Source organism: Macaca thibetana, chromosome 14, assembly GCF_024542745.1.
Source record: "Macaca thibetana thibetana isolate TM-01 chromosome 14, ASM2454274v1, whole genome shotgun sequence".
NCBI lineage: Eukaryota > Metazoa > Chordata > Mammalia > Primates > Cercopithecidae > Macaca > Macaca thibetana.
The window spans coordinates 12,266,430-12,286,205 of NC_065591.1; the positions used below are offsets into that span (position 1 = coordinate 12,266,430).

Here is a 19,776-nt window from a genome sequence, read left to right on the forward strand (position 1 = left end):
TAAGGCAGATGGCCACGAGGAGGGCAACAGGGTCTTCCAGGGCTAAAGAAGGTGGGTAGGAAGGGTGCAGGGAATTGCTGCTCTGGGGACCTGCTGGATCTTAGGGACTTGGACAGCTGTATATCCAAAACCAATGTCCCACCTTCCAGGGCTTGATGAAGGGACAGTGTGTTGGCCAAGCAGGATTCCCCAGAGCACTGTGGGATGGGTGGTGGTGGCCAGCTGGGCTGGGAGGGAAAATGGGCTATGGGGCCTTGGCTCCTAGACCTGACATTTTGGGCTGGGACGTGGCCAGAGCAGGCACGGGTGTGGCTCTGGCTGCAGTGCTGAGCTGACGTGGAAGGTCCACGGGGAGCCGAACACAGCAGCGCAGGAGGGTGGGATGGGGAGAATTCCTGCCCGGCGGGGGGTCCAGGCAGCCTGCTCCCCAGGTGAGGGCGCTTGAGCTGCTGCTCTGGGCTGCAGGTGTGGTGCCAGCTCTGCACGTCAGCAGCTCGACCCGGGGCAGGCGACCTGCCCTCTCTGGGACACGGATTCCTCATCTGTGAAATGGATCTCACAACCATGCCGGGGTTCACAAAGGGATTAAATGGATGAATTGTGTGAAGGGCTCGGCATGGGGAGCTCCTTACATAATGCACTGTAGAAGCCCCATTAACAGGAGGTACTGGGACCCACCCTGGAAGCCCCTGTCTTTTTCTTTCAACAAACAGAAATGACTGTGACACTGCCTGGATGCCCTCTCTCATTTTGTCTGCCATGGCACACTTTCCCCATCTTTAAAACATCATGCAAAATTCATGCCCTCTAGGAAGCTTTCCTTGACTTACCTCTCCCAATCTCTGAATCCTAGAGGCAGCCTAGCCTAATTTAACAGTTAGTTAAGCAAGGACTCTAAAGCCAGACAGCCTGGGCTAGTTCCCAGTGTTACCATTTTCGAGCTGTGCAACCTCGGGCCAGTCCCATCATCTCTCTGTATGTCAGTTTCTCCACCCATATGATGGGGAAGATGACAGCTGTCTGGTGGACTTGTAACTTACTACACGCAATGCTTGGTGTCACTGTTATTATCATTGTTATTATCAGCAGTGACAACGATGACAACAGTTACTATTAACTGAGCACTTACCCCGTGTGAGCACTGTGTTAGTCACTCTGCAGGTATCATCTCGGTTAAATCTCACAACAACATCACGAGACAAGAATTGTTATTCCCACTTTATAGACAAGGAAACTGAGGCAGGGAGCAGTTAAGCCCTTTGACTAATGCCCATGGCTCACACGAGGTTGGCATGCAGTCTGGGAGGCCTGGGATAGCCTCCTGGAGAATGGAGACCTCTGCCCACCAGTCAGCAAAGCCCACCCTGGGACTGCCCACCCAGCCCGCTGACTGACCGCAGGTTGTAGGTCCGCAGGTTACGCTGCCTCCTCTTGGTGGCTCTCAGCTTGACAAAGGTGCGGCCCGTGGGGTCAAAGACGCACAGGACAGTGATGCACACGCTGAGGATGACTACCCAGTTGCAGACAACCATTCCTGCGGGCAGCAGTGGGAGGCAATAGGCAGAGGCGCTGGGGACACTTCTCTGGCTCACCCGCTCTGAAGAAAGGGACATTGGAGGCTCCCTAACCCCAAATGCTGCTGAGGACAAAAGCCAGGCTCCAAAGCCCCTGGTCCCAGTCTCTGGCCACATACGTGGCCACCCTCTTGCCCACCCACAACCCCGAGGGCCACTCTTGGCTCAGAGCAGGCAGCTTTGTGGGTTTCCAAGGAGGTGTTGAGGAGCCTTGACTTGACCTGAGCAGCTCTGTGCCTGCCGCAGCCCACCCCAGACCAGGGTCCCCCAAGGGTAGTTGGCAGGCCTCAAGGGTGAGGGAAGCAGCCTCGCCCAGTCAACCTGCTGGTGCCCCCAGAGAAGCCACTTCCCTCTGGCAATACCCAAGCTTCTTCCTCTCTAAACTGATCCTGTCCCCTGTGCCCCTGGGGCTGCTGAGGCTCCAGCAGGCCTCACCCAGACATACCGAGGGTGACATTCTTGGCAGTGAGGTCGTTGCAGGAGGTGTAGTACTGAGTGAGCCAGACGATGCCCACGATGGCATAGATGAACTCGATCACCAGGATGGCTGCAAGGAGAGCAGGCCTGGCTGAAGGATGGCTGCCACTTGCCCCCCAGGGAAGGGCCTAGAACCCTGGCCTGGCCTTTCCTATTGTGGGGCTTTCAGCCAGCTCAGTAGCAAAGGCAGAGGCAGTGGGCCAGCAGCACTCCCCCACCCCCACCTCCCAGGCCCAAGCCTGTCCTGTCACCATTTGCTCCTGTTGGCCCCTGCCCGATCGCTTGCAATGGGCCCACCACCTCTCCGAGCTTCTGTGCTCTCAGGTCCCCAGGGCCTCCCTGATGGAGTTTTGCTCTTGTTGCCCAGGCTGGAGTGCAATGGTGCGATCTTGACTCACTGCAACTCCTGCCTCCTGGGTTCAAGCGATTCTCCTGCTTCAGCCTCCAGGGTAGCTGGGATTACACCCACCCGCCACCAGGCCCAGCTAATTTTTGTATTTTCAGTAGAGACGGAGTTTTGACATGTTGGCCAGGCTGGTCTTGAACTCCTGAACTCAAGTGATCCACCCGCCTCGGCCTCCCAAAGTGCTGGGATTACAGGCGTGAGCCGCCGTGCCCGGCCCATTTCCTCATTCTCTCAGGATTTCAGAATCATATGTCCAGACTCTGGAATCAGACATATCTTAGGCAAGTTACCTATACTCTCTGAGCCTCCGTTTCCTCATCTGTAAAATGGGAGTGACAACATCTATGTCATAGGACTGTGCAAAAATTAGATGAGAGCATGTTCACTTCATGGAAACTATTTCCCAGCAAGAGGCCTCTGGAACCTGATGGAGGAGAAGGGAAGGGTCCAGCAGCCGGTCTGCATCCAGCTCAGGCCCCTCAGGGGCCAAGACTGGAGGGGAGGGGTATGGAGTGGTGGCTGAGGAGATCTGCTGGCCTCAGGAGGGCAGCCTGGGAAGCCCCAGCTCTGTGGGCAGCAGTGTGGCAGCTCAGAGACCAGACTTTGGAGCCAGACAGCGTGGGTTCAAATCCCATTTCCAATATTTACATGCTTACTAGTTGTGTGACCTTGAGGGGGGCTAAGTCTGGGCCCCAGTTTCCTCATCTATAAACGGAGAACAGTAACACCCGCTCCCTGTGAGTTAACACAGGAAAAAGGGCTTAGCCCAGTGCACAGAAGCACAAGAGCAGTGTTCACTAGAAATGACCAGAAGAAGGGGCTGCAACCTAAGCCCAGGAAGAGGACACAGGCTGGTCCCCTGGCGAGCTGGCCCAGACCCCTGAGGGGGTTCCCAGGAAGCAGGGGGCCTGTTTTGAGAAGGATCACAAGGAAGACGTGCTTTGAAGAGATGCACATGGTTTGGGATGGGGTCAGCACCTTTTTCTGAAAAGGGTCAGAGAGTAAACATCTTGGACTCTGGGACTCCTCAACTCGGCTGTTGTAAGGCAAAGCAGCTGGAGACAATACCTAACTGAAAGGATATGTTCCAATAAAACCTTATTTTCTCTTCTTTTGAGATGGAGTCTTGCTCTGTCACCCAGGCTGGAGTGCAGTGGCACGATCTTGGCTCACTGCAACCTCCGCCTCCGCCTCACTGCAACCTCTGCCTCCCGGGTTCAAGTGATTCTCCTGCCTCAGCCTCCCAAGTAGCTGGGATTACAGGCGTGTGCCACCACACCTGGCTAATTTTTGTATTTTTAGTAGAGACAGGGTTTCCCCATGTTCGCCAGGCTGGTCTCGAACTCCTGACCTTGTGATCCACCTGCCTCGGCCTCCCAAAGTGCTGGGATTACAGGCATGAGCCACCGCACATGGCCCAAAACCTTATTTAATAACACATACAGCAGGCTGGATTTGGCCCTCAGGCTGCAGTTTGCTGACCCCTAGTCTAGAATGTAAGCCATAGAAGGCCTTAGTTCACTGCTGTACCCCAGTGCTAAAACAAGGCCCGGCTCACAACAAGTGCCCAGTAAATACTGGCTGAATGAATGGAGAGGTGGGAGTTGTCTGGGGCAGCACCCCAGGGTGGGTGGCCCTTACCCAGGCGCACGTAGAGCACGTACTGCATGGAGTCGCGGGGCTCCGTGTAGAGGATGCCCCCGCGCATGCTCAGCCAGATGATGGCCATCTCAGCAATCATGCAGCTCAGCAGGATGCCCAGGTAGCCGCGGCCGTGGTCCACCAGGTTCAGGGAGCAGGCCTCGTGCGGGTTATAGACCAGGCCGAAGAGCACCACGGACAGGATCACAAACCTGTCACAGGAATGCCCATGTGAGCGAGGCCAGGAGGCCCCTGCACCTCAAGATGCCACTAGCAGGCAGGCCCTTCCCCAGCCCGGATTCAGGGGAAGGTGGGGTGGCAGCAGGCGCCTCCTCCATAAGACCATAGTCCACCTGGCATCGAATGCCTAGAAGGGCATGGGCAGCCAATAAAAGACTCAGGGTTAGCCATGGGGAGACAGCGGCAGCAACTCCCCCCAGTGTTGAGGGCAGGTCCAGCAAAGGTAGCAGGGGTCTCGGCTCCATGTGGGTATTGCCCTAAGGGGCTCGATGTTTCAGGCACCTCCTCCAGGCAGCTGGGGGCATGACAGGGTCAGGACTTGGGCCCAAGCAGGGAGGAACAAATGGCCAGAAAGCTTCCTTCCAGGCCTTTCTCCCCAAACCCAGGCCTGTGCCCCTGGGCCTGGGGACTCACCAGGTGGTATGCAGGAGGAAGAGGAAGATGGCCGGTAGGACGAGGTCATCGCTGCCCACAGACCAACGCCGCCGGAACACCACGATCCCGGGCATGGCTGGCGGCTCTGCAGAGGCTCAGCGGACCTGGTGCTCACCTCCTGAAAGAAAGCAGAGGACCTTGTAGCTGCCTGAGGAGGTGAAAGCACCCAGGGCCACTGCATTCCTGGGCCACGGGACCAGTCCCTGGTGTGGCCAGAAGCACAGGCATTTTTGGAGCTGGCCACTGGAAGTGCTGACCCATCTCTGGGCAGGAGCCAACACAAAGGACCTTAGCAGCAGGACACAGACTTCAGCCTTCCCTCTGGGGTCTCTCCTGTCCCCCGAGACTGGCACTAGCCCCTAGGGATTGGTTTCTACCTGGGGTTACCCCAACAGTCACTGTTTAGCTCTATTAAAGACCCCCTTTCTCCTCCTTCATGGGATCAGTGGGACCCTCAGCCCAGCCCTCAAACCCTATAATCTTTAGACCTGGCCCAGTGCACACTGCCCTTGGAGTCAAGGGAGGGGCTTCCCAGACCAAGAACAAGCCCATCCAATAGCACAAAGCCTGGCAGTGAAGGAGGAAAGCTGACGGCCTTGGGAAGGTGGGGGCAAGGGACCCTGTATAGCTGGCAGCTGGGACTGACAAACATGGAGGGTGAGGAGTGCCTGGCATAGAGCAGGTGCTCAGTAAGCATTTCTTGAATGAGGGCTTCAGTTTCCTGCTTTGCTAGAAGCCAAGAGCATGCTCTATGAGTTGGTTTTGAACCCATCAGACAGAAGTCCCCACCACAGCTATGCCTCCAGGAAGGGAAGGGCACGGTTGAGGTGCAGGGTCAGGAGTAGGGCTTGGGACACCTTCCACCCCACACTGCTAGAAGGATGGAGTGAGCCCTTTGGGGTAACAACCCTCCCGGCAACCATACCTCCCAAGCCCACCCTGAGCCATGCAGCTTTTACAGCTGGATTTCCAACTCTCTGAAGTAGCTGAATTCAAATCAGCCTCGAGCAAGCTCAGGAAAGAGTACCCAGGAACTCAGGGCCCCCACTCCTCAGCACCCCGAACAGAAAAGAGGCAGCACGGGTGGGAGGCGACCCAAGAGGGAATTAGGTCCCCAGAGATGCCCCTAAAGGAATTTAGGGTAGCCCTACACTAAACTGTGGAGAGGGAGCCTTGCTGCAGGGGGCTGGGGACCAAGTTGGTGGGCAGCTGCCCCCTGAGGCCAGTAGAGGCTTACATGGCACCTGGTCCGGGGCAGGCGGCAGATCCTCCTCTCCCCAGTGGCGGCTCCAGGAAAAATGTGTGTCCGAGGAGCCCGGCATCATTCGGGGAGAAAGCAGCCAAGTCTCCCTTGGCCAGTGGGCATAGCCCTCAGGGTGGGCGAGAGGGCGTGGGGCCGGGTGGCCAGCCCGCATGTCCGCCCGGCCCGCCTCCCTATCCCCGGTGCAGTCACTTGGCGAGCTGTGGCCTGGCGCGGGCTGGCGGGCTAGCCTGCCGGGGTCGTGCCTACTCCTCCCCCCACCCTCAGGAAGTGACATCATCCCACTCTCTCTCCAAGGAGGAGTCGGAGCTCAGCTTCTGGGAAGCGGGGAGAAGGGTGGAGAGTGAGGGAGCATGGTGGTGGGGTGGCTGGGCTTGGAAGGGGGGTGGTCTGTGGACTGCAGGGGGGCGGGGCTTCAGCAGTGCCTGTGACATGTGGCTGACAGCACCAGCTTCAGATTAGGGTTGGACATGATAGGACAGGAGGGGGCCAGAGCACCACGGGTGGCAGTTGGGCTGGGGCAGAACAGAGCTGCCAACAGCTGGTCTTGCCGCCTCCTCCCCACCTCCAGGTGGCTCAGAGGGTGAGGCGCAGTGCCGGGTCGGGCTCAGGGGGCTGTCGGGGCTCCCAGGAGCCCCTCACATGAATGGAATGGAATGGAATGAATCTAGAGATGGGGGAGCAGCACGCCCCTGCAGGTGCTGTGGCTCTGCATCCTGCTCTGATCTGGCCAGACCGGTGGAGAAGGGGGCAGTGCTGTCCCAGAGGGGCTAGCTGGAGGGCTAGGGTCTGGCTCTACCCAGCCTGCCCCCAGGCCTGCCCCTGCCAGCAGCCCAGAATATCTCCTTCTCAGGTCCACCCCATGGATGGCCCCTCTCAGTCACCCTGGGAGGCCCCTCCTCTCACTCCCACCCTTGGCTCCATGGAGCCCAGGACAGCTAACACTCCTCGAGATCACACACCATCCACCCAACATGCTCACACTCACTCTGCACTCCCCTCCTCTGCCCGAACCATGCCCGCTCGCCCCAGCTCTCAGGCTGGAAGGAGTGAGCCGAACCTGGCACTGGGCCCTGCAGAGGTAGCTGCAGGACTGTCAAGACGCTGGAGGGATATGACCAGTGGTAACCACTGCCCCCACCTCGGCGTGACCAGCCTTAGGCTAACTGCCATGGTCAATGCCAGTGCCTACCTAGAGCATGAGGCAGGGCTCATGGGGCCAACCCTGCTGGGTACCCAGTGACAGGCCTGCACCCGTGGCTGGCCCACCACCACAGAATCCGAGGCACAGGGGCTGGGACGCAAGAGCCAGGCTCGCTGGTTTTGAACCCGGGCTCTACCACATACCCACTGCGTGACTTATGAGTTGTGCCTCAGTTTCCTCAACTGTAAAATGTGAATTTGTAAAATGTCGATTATCCCTACCTCCAAAAGTCCTGGTAAGAATCACATGAGAGAAGGTCTGCAGAGGCCCTAACTGTCTGAGCTGGGGCGGGCAAGGCGGAGGGAGTGCAGGGAACCCTTTGCTGGACCAGCCACCCCTCCCCCCTGGGCTGGTGGAATGTCCAGCTGGTCACCAACAAGTCAAGGTCTGGGGTGGGGGTGGCAGGGCCTGTGCTGCATGGGGCTTGGGGGTGGGCCACACCACTCTCCAAGTCAATTCATACATCTCTTGGGGCTGCTATTTTTAAGGGCCTGAATGGTGCCCTTTCTCTAGAGACCCCGGCCCATCACAATAAGGGCCTGTTCCCCTGCTGGGGATGTGATTTCATCTGGAGGAAATGTCTCAGGAGTGGGGAGGGCAGAGGCTACTTCCTGGTCTGGGGCTGCCACAAAGCACCTCTTCTGGCTCTCCTCCCCTGAGGCATGGGGTCCTCCCCTCTAACAGCCACAGTGGGGCGGGGGTGGGCGCTGCCTGCCCTTTCTATCCCACACCAGCGGGGCTTCCAGGGTAGGCACGGCACACCTTCCAGCAGGGGCCACAGGGGCATTGCTGGGGGCTCCTCCTGCCTCTGGTTGGACCCCCAGCACGGGCAAGTGTGAATGGGGTGCCGGGAACCCTCTCACATGGATGGAATGACTTAAGCAGCCCAAGGAAGCCTCGTTCTTCCCCCACCCACACAGCCCCATTTTCCTGCTGGTGATTCAGGCCCCTGGACTAAGTACTAACCATTCTGGGAGTTCCTCTTTCTAAAAATGCAAACTCTTTTTAAAAATGCACATGCTGCCCCCTACTTTAAAAACCTTCCTGGCTCCCCATGGCCTGCAGGACAAAGTCCAAGTCCTTGGGGCGACAGCTAAAGGCTTCCGTTACCCTTCCACTGACAGGCAGTGCAACCTCAGGCACATGCCTCGCCCTCTCTGAATCCATGCATTCCCTTCTCCCCTGGGCAGAAAGGGATCCCAGTGCAGACAGACGCCAGCACAGAGCCCACCCTCAGCTGACAAGTCCTTCTGGCTGGGAAGGCTCTCCAGCACCTTCTTACACTGCCACATCCTTCTTTCTCAACACCCCCTAAACGTGCTGCTCCCCAGAAACACATCACTGGAATAGTCCATGCTTTGCTTACTCCAGTTCTGATGGGTGAAATCCAACTCATCTCTCTAGGTCAGTTAAAAGTCACCTCCTCTTTGAAGCCTTCCCTGACAGGCCCCATGCATTCCTCCTGGAGGAATGGCTACTCCCTTATGGGAACCCCGGACCCCTTCCCCCAGTGCGGCCCTGGTTACACTGTGTTACCGTTAACCTGCTGACTCCTTGCTGCCCAGCTCAACAAACAGTCTCTGGGGCCAGGGTCTCACAGCATCCATCGCCACACCTCCGGGTGCCAGCTGCAATGCCTGGCTCAAGCGCCTCAGCCCCACCCCATGGCCTCCTCAGCACAGCTTCCCTCCCAGTCACAAGGGCTGAGACAGTGGCTCCTTCCCCCTCTGAGCTCACACCCTTCCCTTCTGGGGAAATGTCCCTCCCTTCCTGACTGCCAGGCTGGGCTCCCACCCCAGTGCCTTCCCTGACAGCTCAGGGAGAACCCTCTCCCCCTCCTCTAGCTAGATGAACTGTTCCAGGACCTCAGTTTCTTCTCTTGTAAAATGGGGCTAACAACACCCCTCTCAAGGCTGTGGTCAGAACGGGCTGGGATGACGTCACTACAGGACCCTGCACAGGCCCTGCACACCCCAAGGATCTGCTGATGGTTGCCGTTGCATTAGCAGACACCTGAAGGGCTTTGTGGGGACCTCCTGTGATGTGACCTGTGACTGGGTGCTGGGGTCTGGAAGGTGCTGCTGGTGCCCAGCTGGTCAGAAAGGGCTGGAATAAGCAAACAGAAGCCCTGCCGGAAGAGCCTGCCCCCACCGTGAGTGCTCCGGTGCTGCTGGGAAAAGCACCCCAGGCTGGGTCTCGGCCCCTCGTCCTAAGGCACCCTGTGGGCTTGGCTCTGGGAGCAGATTTTAGGGAGCAGAGTCCCTTGGCAGCTGGGCTCCCAGCAGATGGGGCTCCAAGAGCTCCCAGGGGGGTGAGGGGTGGGAAGAACGTGCTGGCTCAGCCCTCTGGAGTGTCCACAGGGAACTGGACAATGAGCTTGGGAACCCCAGCTCTTGGTCCAGCCATAGGGATCCATCTGACATTAGCTGAGCACCTTCTGTGTCCCAAGTCCTAGACTAACTGCCTTCAGTCCTCACAGCAGTAACACAGGGTCGCAGTGTCGCTCTCATTCCACAGAGTGTGCAAGGGGTGGTTAAGACCCTGTACTCTAAAACAGGCTGCGTCTGAGTCTTGGCTCTGCCACTTACTGGCTGTGTGACCTTGGACAAGGTACTTAACCTCTCTGTGCTTCAGTCTCCTCACTTCTAAACCAGGGATAAGAAGAGTACCTACCTCCGAATTATCAGGAGGGTTAAATCAGTCAACACTTCAAACAGCATCTGTCATCTGGTAACTGCTCAGCAAATGCTGCCACTGCCATTACTATTACTACTGAAGAATGAGATTGACATGCAGAGACTGCCTGACACCATCCTAGGATCAAGAGGACAGGCAGGCAGGAGGTGCAGGTCATTCCTGCTGCCATCCAAAGCCCACACCTAACAAAGGTCAGAGTTAAAAGGAGTCTCAGAACAGTCCCACTGTCCCCTTTTAAAATGGGAGAGGAACCTGAGGTTCAGAAAGAACGCAGAGGCCCCAGCTCTTCCCATGATATCCATCCCTGCAGCGTCACTGCCAGGTGCTGGACACACAGCCTGAGCCCCCAGGCCAGCCTGCTCCCTACCTCACTACATCCCCCACTCAAACTCCTCATTGACAACAGCATTAGCAGCCTGTCACCCCAGGGAGCCTGGGCTGAGATCCTCTCTTTCACGCTCTTGGAGATGCCTAACCTCCCAGAAGCCTGCAAAATCTGCAGGAGCTCCCTCACTGGAGATAAATCTGCAGGGAGGCATCAGCCATGTGCCTACTTCAGTCACCTGTGACTGGCTCTCCTGCCTCCAGCGGTGGAGTCCCTGTTGCTCTGCAGCAGCTGTGGTGACAGAGAGGAAACTCTCAGACAGATCCAGAGAGCTACCTTCCCCGGGCCTCCATTTTACTCCTGCCTCCTGGGGCTGGTGATGGGGACCAGATCCAGCCACATCCTAGGGCTGCCTAGTGCTGGACCAAGAGCAGTGTCCCCAGGACAGAAAGTCCCAATCCCTCTAGGCCCCAGTAAATCAAAATAGAGGGCTGGGAGGATGAGTCCATTGCACACGTGTGAGACATAAGGGCCCCCACAGTTGCTATATGTAAAACTAGCACTGGACGCCACACTTCCTGGTGGCCAAAGTAAATGCGGAAACTGGCAAGTCTGTAAGGGCTCTTTTTCACTCTGCAGGGTTTTTTGACCCTTGGTGTCCTGAAGGGAGAGCCCAGGACTCCCATTTCCATGATGAATGGGATTTCTATGTGAAAGGGCTTTGAAATTGGAAGGTGGTCCAAAATAGTTGAGAGGAACTGATGCCTGCTGCCTGCTATCCTCTTGTGGTCATCTGATTCTGAATGTGCCTTGTTGGGCAGGAGCTTATCTGGTCTGGGGGACTTAGCACAGTGAGGCTGGGTCCCCCGGTGGCCCCCGCAGGACACTGGTGACCCACCCCCCAGCAGAAGCGTTGTGTTCAGAGGCTCCACCCCAGCTAGGGCAGGCTCACCAGCAGGTCACTGTCTGGCCGCGCTGGGCTGGCAGACAGGTCCTGCTCTCTTTAGCACAGGCTTTGGCGGTGGTGAGATTCCAGCTGTTCACTCTGCGGCTGCAGGACTATGGGAGTGAGTTAACCTCTCTGCACTGGCGAAACTGTAGGCTCCAGGATCCTGGGTGGTGACAGGGACAGAATGATCTCAGCCACCTATAAGTCGGGTGCTTCGGTTCTCCTAACATTTACGAATTGCCTACAAGGTCTTGGCGCACGTATATGCCCTTTACAAACATGAACTCACCTAGTCCTCATAACAGCTCTGTGAGGTAGGTACTACCCTTCCTCTTTTTGACAGATGAGCTGAAGTGACTTGCCCACAGCCACACAGCCTAGGCCCAGAACCCAGGTCTTAACCTCTGCATGCTGCTTCTGAGAAGCAGGATTCACCTTAGCGCCTGTTTCTGAACTCAAAAGCTGGCTCTAAACCTCTTCTTACAGACTGAGGAGTTCTCTGGGTCTTCATCTGGCTTCAGACTCACAATCGTGTGGGACAGCATGGGACCTGTTCTGCAGATGAGGAAAACCGAGCCCAGAGGAACTCCACAGAGCAGGCTGCGGAGTCAGGAGAGAGCACGGCGCTAGAAACACTATGTGTCATCCAACTCCAGCCTCATCAGGCTGCAGGGTATTACCCCAGCTTTACAGATGAAGAAACCAAGGCTCAGAGAGGCAAAATGGTTTGCCTGAAGATCCCTCCACAAGGACATCGCAGAGCTGGGATTTCAAGCAGCCTCCTTGAATTACTTGCAAGAAAAAAAAAAAAAAACCCTCTCCACCTGTCAGTCTGACTCCTTATTTTCACAAACACAGACACAGAAGGACCCACAGGTCCCACCCTGGGCTCCCGGGGCTGCAGTGCCTTCCCCTTCTTCCCAGTGGCCGAGGGGCTGGCCTCTGAAAGCACAGGAGGGGGAAGGTGACAAGGGAGACGATGGAGAGAAAGCACATGTGGGCTGGGGGCCGCGTGCGCCACCAGCCTGTACCCGGGTGTGTGCAACCCAAGTTAGGGGCCTGAAAGCTGTCGCTTTTCACACGTCAGCTGTGCAGGAGCAGAAGGCAGAGCGGAGCCTGCCCAGGGCTGGGGCCAGATTTCAGCGTGAGATAGGTCCTCACACGCCCAGGCCTAGGGATGAAAACAGTGTGCCTGGTGCAGCCGGGGGCAGGAGTGGGAGGCCACTGACATTTGTCCCCTCCTACCCGCCGCCCAGGGTCTTAGGCTAACAAACGCCTTTCCCACTCTCCTCCAGGATGGCCTGGAAGGACCAGGGGAGGCACCTCCTCCACCCCTCGCCATATGCCAGCCACATAACCATCCTCATTCAACTCCAGGGGTGGGTCTAGCTGTTTGCATGTCGTGGATGGGGAAACCGAGGCTCCAAGAGTTTAAAGATCTAGTGAGTGAGTGGCCGAGTCAGGCTCTGAAGCCAGGTCGATCTGCTGTGTTCTCTCTGTGCCCTCGTCGTGACTCTTGGCCAGAGACCCCTCCCTATAAAACAGTAGTCAGGGAGCTGGGCACAGAGTTCAGGGAGGAGGATGGAAAGAGAAGTCCCAATGACTTGGGGGCAATGCCATCCTGGGCTGGACCCAGAAATAGTTCTAACAATTATTCAATCGTGTTTACTTAAAAACAACTCTTACATAGCATTTACTACACGCCGGCTACTTTAACAAGCAGTTCACAAGGATTACCTCTTTCAATGTAATCTGTTAACAACCTCTTATGCCCTGTATTATGGATGAAGAAATGGAGGCCCAGAAAGGCTAAGTAACTTGCCCAAGGCCACTCAGCCCTTCAGCGGCAGAGCCAGGCCTGAGGTTGCAGAACCTGTGCTCCAGGCCTCTCCCCAGAAGGCTTCACCAGGGCTCCATTTATTACCAAGGCTCCAGCTACTCGTTCTCACGCTAATTATTTTCTACTTGTCTACAATGAGCAGAATTTGCCATCTGCCACCAGCCCTGCTACTGACACCAGCCAACTCCCTGGGAATCAATTGGGGCCTTTCGTTTCCTGCTGGTTGTTTTGGAAGGATGGCTGGCTGCTGGGGAGCGGGGAGTGAGGGCCAGGAGGGCAGCAGGACCTTTCCCTGGTGGCCAGGCTGGGCCCTCCTCCTGCCCCCAGCCTCCCTCTGACCTCTCCTCCCAGGGGGATTCCTACCAGAGCCCACTCAGTTCTGGGCTCCGACGATGTTTTCCAATAGTGAAAGGAGTCCCCCAGGCTCTGGCCAGGCCAGGTCTGGCTTCTAGATTCTTCCTTGGAGATTATTCATTTTTCTGAAACTCGGAAAAAGCCCACATCCCATACGTCCATGTCCCCTCTGGAGAGGCCCAGACAGGCTCTGCTGGCCTCTGGGATGGCTGCGGCCGGGCAGCCTGGTTCTCCAAGCCCTCACGCAAAGGCCGACACCGCCCCGCAATGGGTGGCACCAGGCTGTTTTCTCCTGCCTGTCTGTGGGGAAGGGTGTCCGTGGTTTGCGTCCTTTCTACCTGCCCCCGTGGTCTTCTCAGTCCCCTCATGCCCTAACACGTCTTTACCCCACTCTCCCGGGAATGTGACTCTCAAAGGCATTGACTTGGAGGGTGTGGCCATCCAATGAGCCTACCGAGGGCTGCCTTCTGGCCTCGGAGCGGGGCAGCCCTGGATTTGAATCTTACTTCCATCACTTCTAGTTGTCTATGACTGCCACTTCTCTAAGCGTCAGTCTCCTCATCTGTAAGATGGAATAATGAAGGTACTCACTTCATAGGGACTGAGTCATGAGGAGTCAATGAAATAATGCACATAAAGTGCTCAGCTCTTAGAAAACAGGAGCTGCCATTACTGTGATTCAGTAACTATCTCTCCCCAATGTGCGCAGAACCTTTTCTTCACCTTGCATGGCAGGGGCAATAACTCTCAACTCTCTGCAATCTAAGTCAACCCTCCCAAACAGACAGGTGAGCAGTCTGACCCACACCTGCCCTCACCCTTCCAGCCTGCGTAATCCTCTGACCTGCCTTCTTGGGCAGGGAGGGCTCCATCTCCTAGGAGCCAGCACAGCCGTACTGGCACTGCCTCCTTTAATCCATAACCACCCAGGGAGAGGGGACTCAACACCCCTGGACCAGCTTGAACCACAGAGCCCTCACCCAAGGCCACAAGACTCTAGAACACTCCAAAGCCTGAGATCCTGCCAGGATGCCCCGCATCTATCTGCTTGCATGTCTGAGTTTCAGGGTGTCTCGTTGCAGGCCCCTTCCCAGCTCAGACACAGGATGCCCTGAGAGGTAGAGGTCCCCCCTCCTTTTAAGCCCATCTGCCCTTCCAGCTTTCCACTGGCCCCACCCTCTGCTCCTCCCCCGAGAGACACCCCCTCTCCTTGGAGCCACTTGCTGGGAGCTCACTCCCCAGATGGCCGCCCTGCCAGGCAGTTCATCAGCTCCCAGCACGAATCCCAGTGCTCTGGCTTCTCAGAGCTTCCTCTCAGAGCTTCCTCGAGAGGAGACTCCGTCTGGGTGCTGGCAATGCCTCAGTGAAGAATTAGCACCTTCCACTTCATTAGGGGGCCCCCTAACGAAGCTGTTAATGATATGCTAAGTGGGCACACCTAACCTGACACCTCCCCTCTTGGGGCCCCCGCCCCCTTGCCCAGCCTACCCTGAGCCCTGGTCCTGCCGCCTCCTTTCCTCAGGCTGTGGGTTGGCCCTCGGGGTCTGGCTGGAGTGGGTGCATGCTGCTCAAAGGTGGGGACGCTTCATGGGCCACCTCCTTAAGCTGCATGGCCATCTAGGGCACAGGTTGGCCACTTGGGCTATTGGGTTTCCCTTCGACTGTTTCCCGGGCATCTCAGAAGCAAGCACAGATCAAGTGACTTTGTAACAGGAGCTCTTTCCCCAGGGGAGGAGGTCTGCAGAGCTCTAGTATGTGACAGGAAGGGCCAACATCCCCTGCCCCCATGAAGGCTGGAGAGGGAGGTGGCATCTGCTGCCACCAATGGCACACAGGCTCTGGCGCCGTCCCCTCCCTCTGTCACCCTCCTCTCCTTCTGTGCTCAATGACGGGGATCTCAGGGCTCTTCAGTGGGTTTCCGGAAGCCCTCAGGGACCCCAGATGAGGGGAGATGGCCATAGTGGGCGGGCTTCAGCGGGCTTGCAGGCAATGTCAATCAGAGCAGCTTTCAGCGGCTATACATATTGGGATTCCTTGTAACATTGTGTTTGAACAAAACAATTTCAGTGCTTAAAAATGTCTGAAGGCCAGGCGCGGTGGCTCACGCCTGTAATCTCAGCACTTTGGGAAGCCAAGGTGGGTGGATCACCTGAGGTCAGGAGTTCGAGACCAGCCTGGTCAACATGGTGAAACCCCATCTCTACAAAAAATTAGCCGGGCATGGTGGTGCACGCCTGTAATCCCAGCTACTTGGAAGGCTGTGGCAGGAGAATTGCTTGAACCTGGGAGGTGGAGGTTGCAGTGAGCGAAGATCGCGCCATTGGACTCCAGCCCACCTTAGCCTCCCAAACTAGCTCAGAGCTTTTGAGACTCTGTCTAAAAAAAAAAAAAAAAAAGTTTGAAAGCCACTGAACAGGATGTGCTCTCAGGTCCATTCTAGCCTTGACTTTTAGAGTTTTACTTGCAGAATGGCCAAGGAGAGAGTCTGGGGGCTCCATACAGGTGTCTGAGCTCACACAATGATCACAGCATCTCCTCCCCTCGCCTAAGCCAGGAGGGCAAAAGGGGCCACAGAAAAAAGTCACTGACCCAGAAGCTTAGACACCTAGGCCTAGAGCTGACAATTCTGTCCTTGAGACCTTCCTATTCCCTCCCATCACCCCAGCCAGGGCAAAACGGGACCCAAGCACAAGGCCTCCAGTAAAGGGCAGGGGCTCAGAAGGCCCCCTGCTGCTGGGTGGAGGACAGGACTGGACCCAGCTTTGGTCTCAGTGCCTTGATTTACTCAAACAGCAACAGAGTTATGACCTTCGATATACAATGCAGCCCTCTCCTTGTCTATAAAATAGGATGAGGATGATGACAGTGCCTCCCTCTTGGGGTGGCTGGGAGGACAAAGTGAGTTAACAGTTGTAAAGTGTTAGGCCGGGCGCGGTGGCTCACGCCTGTAATCCCAGCACTTTGGGAGGCCGAGGTGGGTGGATCACGAGGTCAGGAGATCAAGACCATCCTGGCTAACATGGTGAAACCCCAACTACTAAAAATATAAAAAAAAATTAGCCAGGCATGGTGGTGGGCACCTGTAGTCCCAGCTACTCGGGAGGCTGAGGCAGGAGAATGGCGTGAACCCGGGAGGTGGAGCTTGCAGTAAGCCGAGATCACACCACTGCACTGGAGCCTGGGTGACAGAGCAAGACTCCGTCTTAAATAAATAAATAAATAAATAAATAAATAAATAAATAAAAGTTGTAAAGTGTTGAGAGCAGGCTCCAGCTCAGAGGAGGCGATTGGTGACATACAGCTTTAATTAAATCAACCCCCAAGCCGGGCGCAGTGGCTCACATCTGTAATCCTAACATTTTGGGAGGCCTAAGCAGGCGGACGACTTGAGGCCAGAAGATCAAGACCAGCCTGGCCAACATGGCGAAACTGCATCTCTACTAAAAACACAAAACCTAGCCAGGTATGGTAGGGGGCACCTGTAGTCCTAGTTACTTGGGAGGCTAAAGCAGGAGAATCGCTTGAACCAGGGAGGCAGAGGTTGCAGTGAGCAGAGATCGCATCACTGCACTCTAGCCTGGGCAACAGAGCAAGACTCAGCCTCAAAATGATAAAATAAATAAATACATACATACATACATACATACATACATAAATTCCCTTCTCAAGAGCATATTATGACTCCTAAATGCCCTTTAAATAAAATTAAAACTCCCAACCATTAGCTATAAAGTTCTACACCAACCGCACCCCTACCCTGCCCTGCCCAGCTGTGCTGTAAGCACCCACACCATCCACCTCATCTGACTCTGTCCCTGCCAGCCAGGCACGCCCACTCTCAGCTCCTGTCTTTCCACCTGCTCAGCCACTGAGTGCACCCCATGCCCAGGCATTTCCTCCTCTCCAGATAGCCCCGTTTGCTTCGGGCACTCCTCCCCGACATGGCCTCCACAGCCTCCGAGGCCTGCTTGGGTGTCTGTCCCAGCTGGCCTTCAGCCCCAGCCCTGGCAAACCAGCCCACAAATGACCAGGTAAGCCTGTGACCCACTTTCTTGCATGTTTCTGTTGTGCCTGCCTCGCCTCCTCCGTTACACTGTAGGTCCCAGGAAGACCCTGGCCTCCACCTGCCTCTCTCCCGGCCTGTGGGGGAGTAAGCCAGGAGGCTCTGGGCAACACGGAGACCCGAAAGGGGAGGGGAGCACAGGCCTCCGCGATGAGGGCAACCCCATCAGACCCCTGAAAAGTGCCAGCCTCTGCCTGCCCATGCCTGAGCAGGGCCATGGACCCACTCTGTTCTGGGTAGGTAAGGACTCATCTGCTCGACCTCTAATCCCGGAGTTTGGCATCACTTTCCTTCCCAAGGGACTCACCCTCAGGAGCTTGGGGCCCCAGCCTTGTCACGCTGTCACTTCTGTGGCCTCTGCTTCCCGACCTGCTCAGGGTGTGGTGGGAGGTGGAGCTGGGGCCACATGTTCGGCACAGCCCCTCTGGCCCCAGTGGCACTCCACTCCCACTTAACGAGGACATGGCAGAGAGGTGGCGGGAGTGCAGGGCTTCATCCCAGTCAACCAGGGGCTGGTGCCCTCGGCCCCCTTAACCATCTGCAGTGGGGAGGAGACAGGCTCCCGCTAATGCCTACTGGCCCAGGGGAGGTCAGTGAAGCTGCTGTAACTCCAAGGCATGAACCTTTCTAAGAAGGAGCTGACGGCAATGTCTGAGAGAGACCAGCAGTGCTAATGGGACGCCCAGCTGGGGTTGTCAAGCCAGACAAGGTCCTGGTGAGATCGGCAGAGGCCAAGGCTCCTGCCAGGCAGAAAGTGGCACCTCGTCTCCTCCAGGGTTTGAGGACGCAATGTGACAATGCCTGCTTCCTCGGCAGGCCCAGTCCTAGGAAGACTCTGGGGTGGGGGTGGCGGTAAGGGAGTCAGCAAGAGCTAGGGGACCTCAGCGGGGTCAGCCTGCGTCACAGCTCATGCTGACTCCTCCACCTTCAGTGGCCGCCGGCTGCTATAAATACCACTCCTGTCTCTGGATGTTGCAGGAGGTGACCTAGAATCATGGGCTCTGAGGCCTCCTGGGTGCACCCCCCGCCTGTTTTAGACAGAGCCTGCCTGACCAGAAAATCCTTGCAGGTTAGAGCCCACCCCCAATCACAAGCAGGGCCCTCGGCCAGGAGATAAAACCCCAACACTGAGGGGAGATGGCTTCCAAACCTAGAGCTTCCCCCAACTTGCACCTCGACATGTTCATGGGCAGGGTGCAGATACCAGGTCCCTAGGAGCAGAGCCCTGGCCAGCCCAAGAGACCCGAAAGAGACATGGCACCCATTACCACTGGTTCAGCCTGAGACCTGCTGCTAGTCATTCTCCTCCATGCCCACCTCCGTCTGGACTCCAGCTCAAGGGTGAAGGCTCCAAAGCCATTTGATCCCAAGTCCCTTCCCCGCCCCCAACTTCTCAGTCCTATGGTTGTCCTCGATTCTTGATTCAGCCTGGTTTCCAAACTCGTCACCACCCTGGCAGCCTCCCTGGGGTATACTCTGCTTCGAAAGCGGCCCTGTGAGGCTGTTCTGCAGTTCTCAGATGAGTCCTTGACAGTTTCATTCTTCCATTTGGTAGCACGCTTCTGAGTGAGCCCTTCCCTCCTCTAGCGGTCCCAGCCAGGCCCAGGCCTCAAACCCCAGGCTGGGCTGGCCCAGGAGCAAGGACAGGAGGTGGTACTGGCCCCAGCAGGTGTGAGGACACCAACACCCACAGATGGCCAGGGTTTGGTTCCAGGCTCCCTGGCTTAGGGCAGGGGCAGGCTCTCAGAGTAGAAAAGGCTGGAAACAGCTCTGGGGGTGGGCCCTGGGTGGTGTGAACACATTTGAAATCTGGTTAAAGTGAAACCAGTGCATGCAGCCATTCTCCATCCATCCACAAATCACCAGAGTGCCTACTACGTGTCAGGGATTGGGTGGATGGTGACAAATAAAAACCGACACGGTGCCAGCCCTTATGGAGCCTGCAGTCCAGGAGGAAAGAAACTTCAAGTGAACCTTCACATATAACAAAGAAAAATCCTCTGATGCATGCTCAGATGGGGAGGCTGCCTGCACAGCTCGGAGCTGGAGCTGTTTCGGAAGGACTAGAAGAGGGAAGCGACCACAGGAGAGGGTGGCGGAGAACACGCACTGGTGCACTGGAGGATACCCTTGGCAGCAGGGCCCAGATGTGAGGACAGTGGAGGCCTGGAGGATGGAGCCAAGGCCAGGGCCAGGCCAGCGAGAGGAGGCTGAGGCAGGCAGGCTGGCAGGGCCAGGCCCTGGGTTCTGAGCCTGGGAACAAGCCAAAGTGGGCGCGAGGGTGAAGAGAAGTGGGTGGCCCAGATGGAG

General features: G+C 56.7%; 1 protein-coding gene across 2 annotated transcripts in view; it reads right to left on the reverse strand.

Moving 5' to 3' along the window:
* Window positions 1–19,776, reverse strand: part of DAGLA (diacylglycerol lipase alpha) — a 67,977-nt gene that overhangs the window by 22,264 nt on the left and 25,937 nt on the right. Inside the window, exons 1-5 of one of the 2 annotated variants that reach the window (XM_050756882.1) lie at window positions 6,011–6,283; window positions 4,753–4,891; window positions 4,099–4,310; window positions 2,020–2,121; window positions 1,396–1,534 (exon numbers count right to left, since the gene is read on the reverse strand). In XM_050756882.1, the coding sequence (XP_050612839.1) occupies window positions 1,396–1,534; window positions 2,020–2,121; window positions 4,099–4,310; window positions 4,753–4,847 (548 nt within the window). In that variant the 5' untranslated portion in view covers window positions 4,848–4,891; window positions 6,011–6,283. Of the gene's footprint in view, window positions 1–1,395; window positions 1,535–2,019; window positions 2,122–4,098; window positions 4,311–4,752; window positions 4,892–6,010; window positions 6,284–19,776 lie in introns of those variants that run through there. The other variant, XM_050756883.1, reaches the window with a different exon arrangement.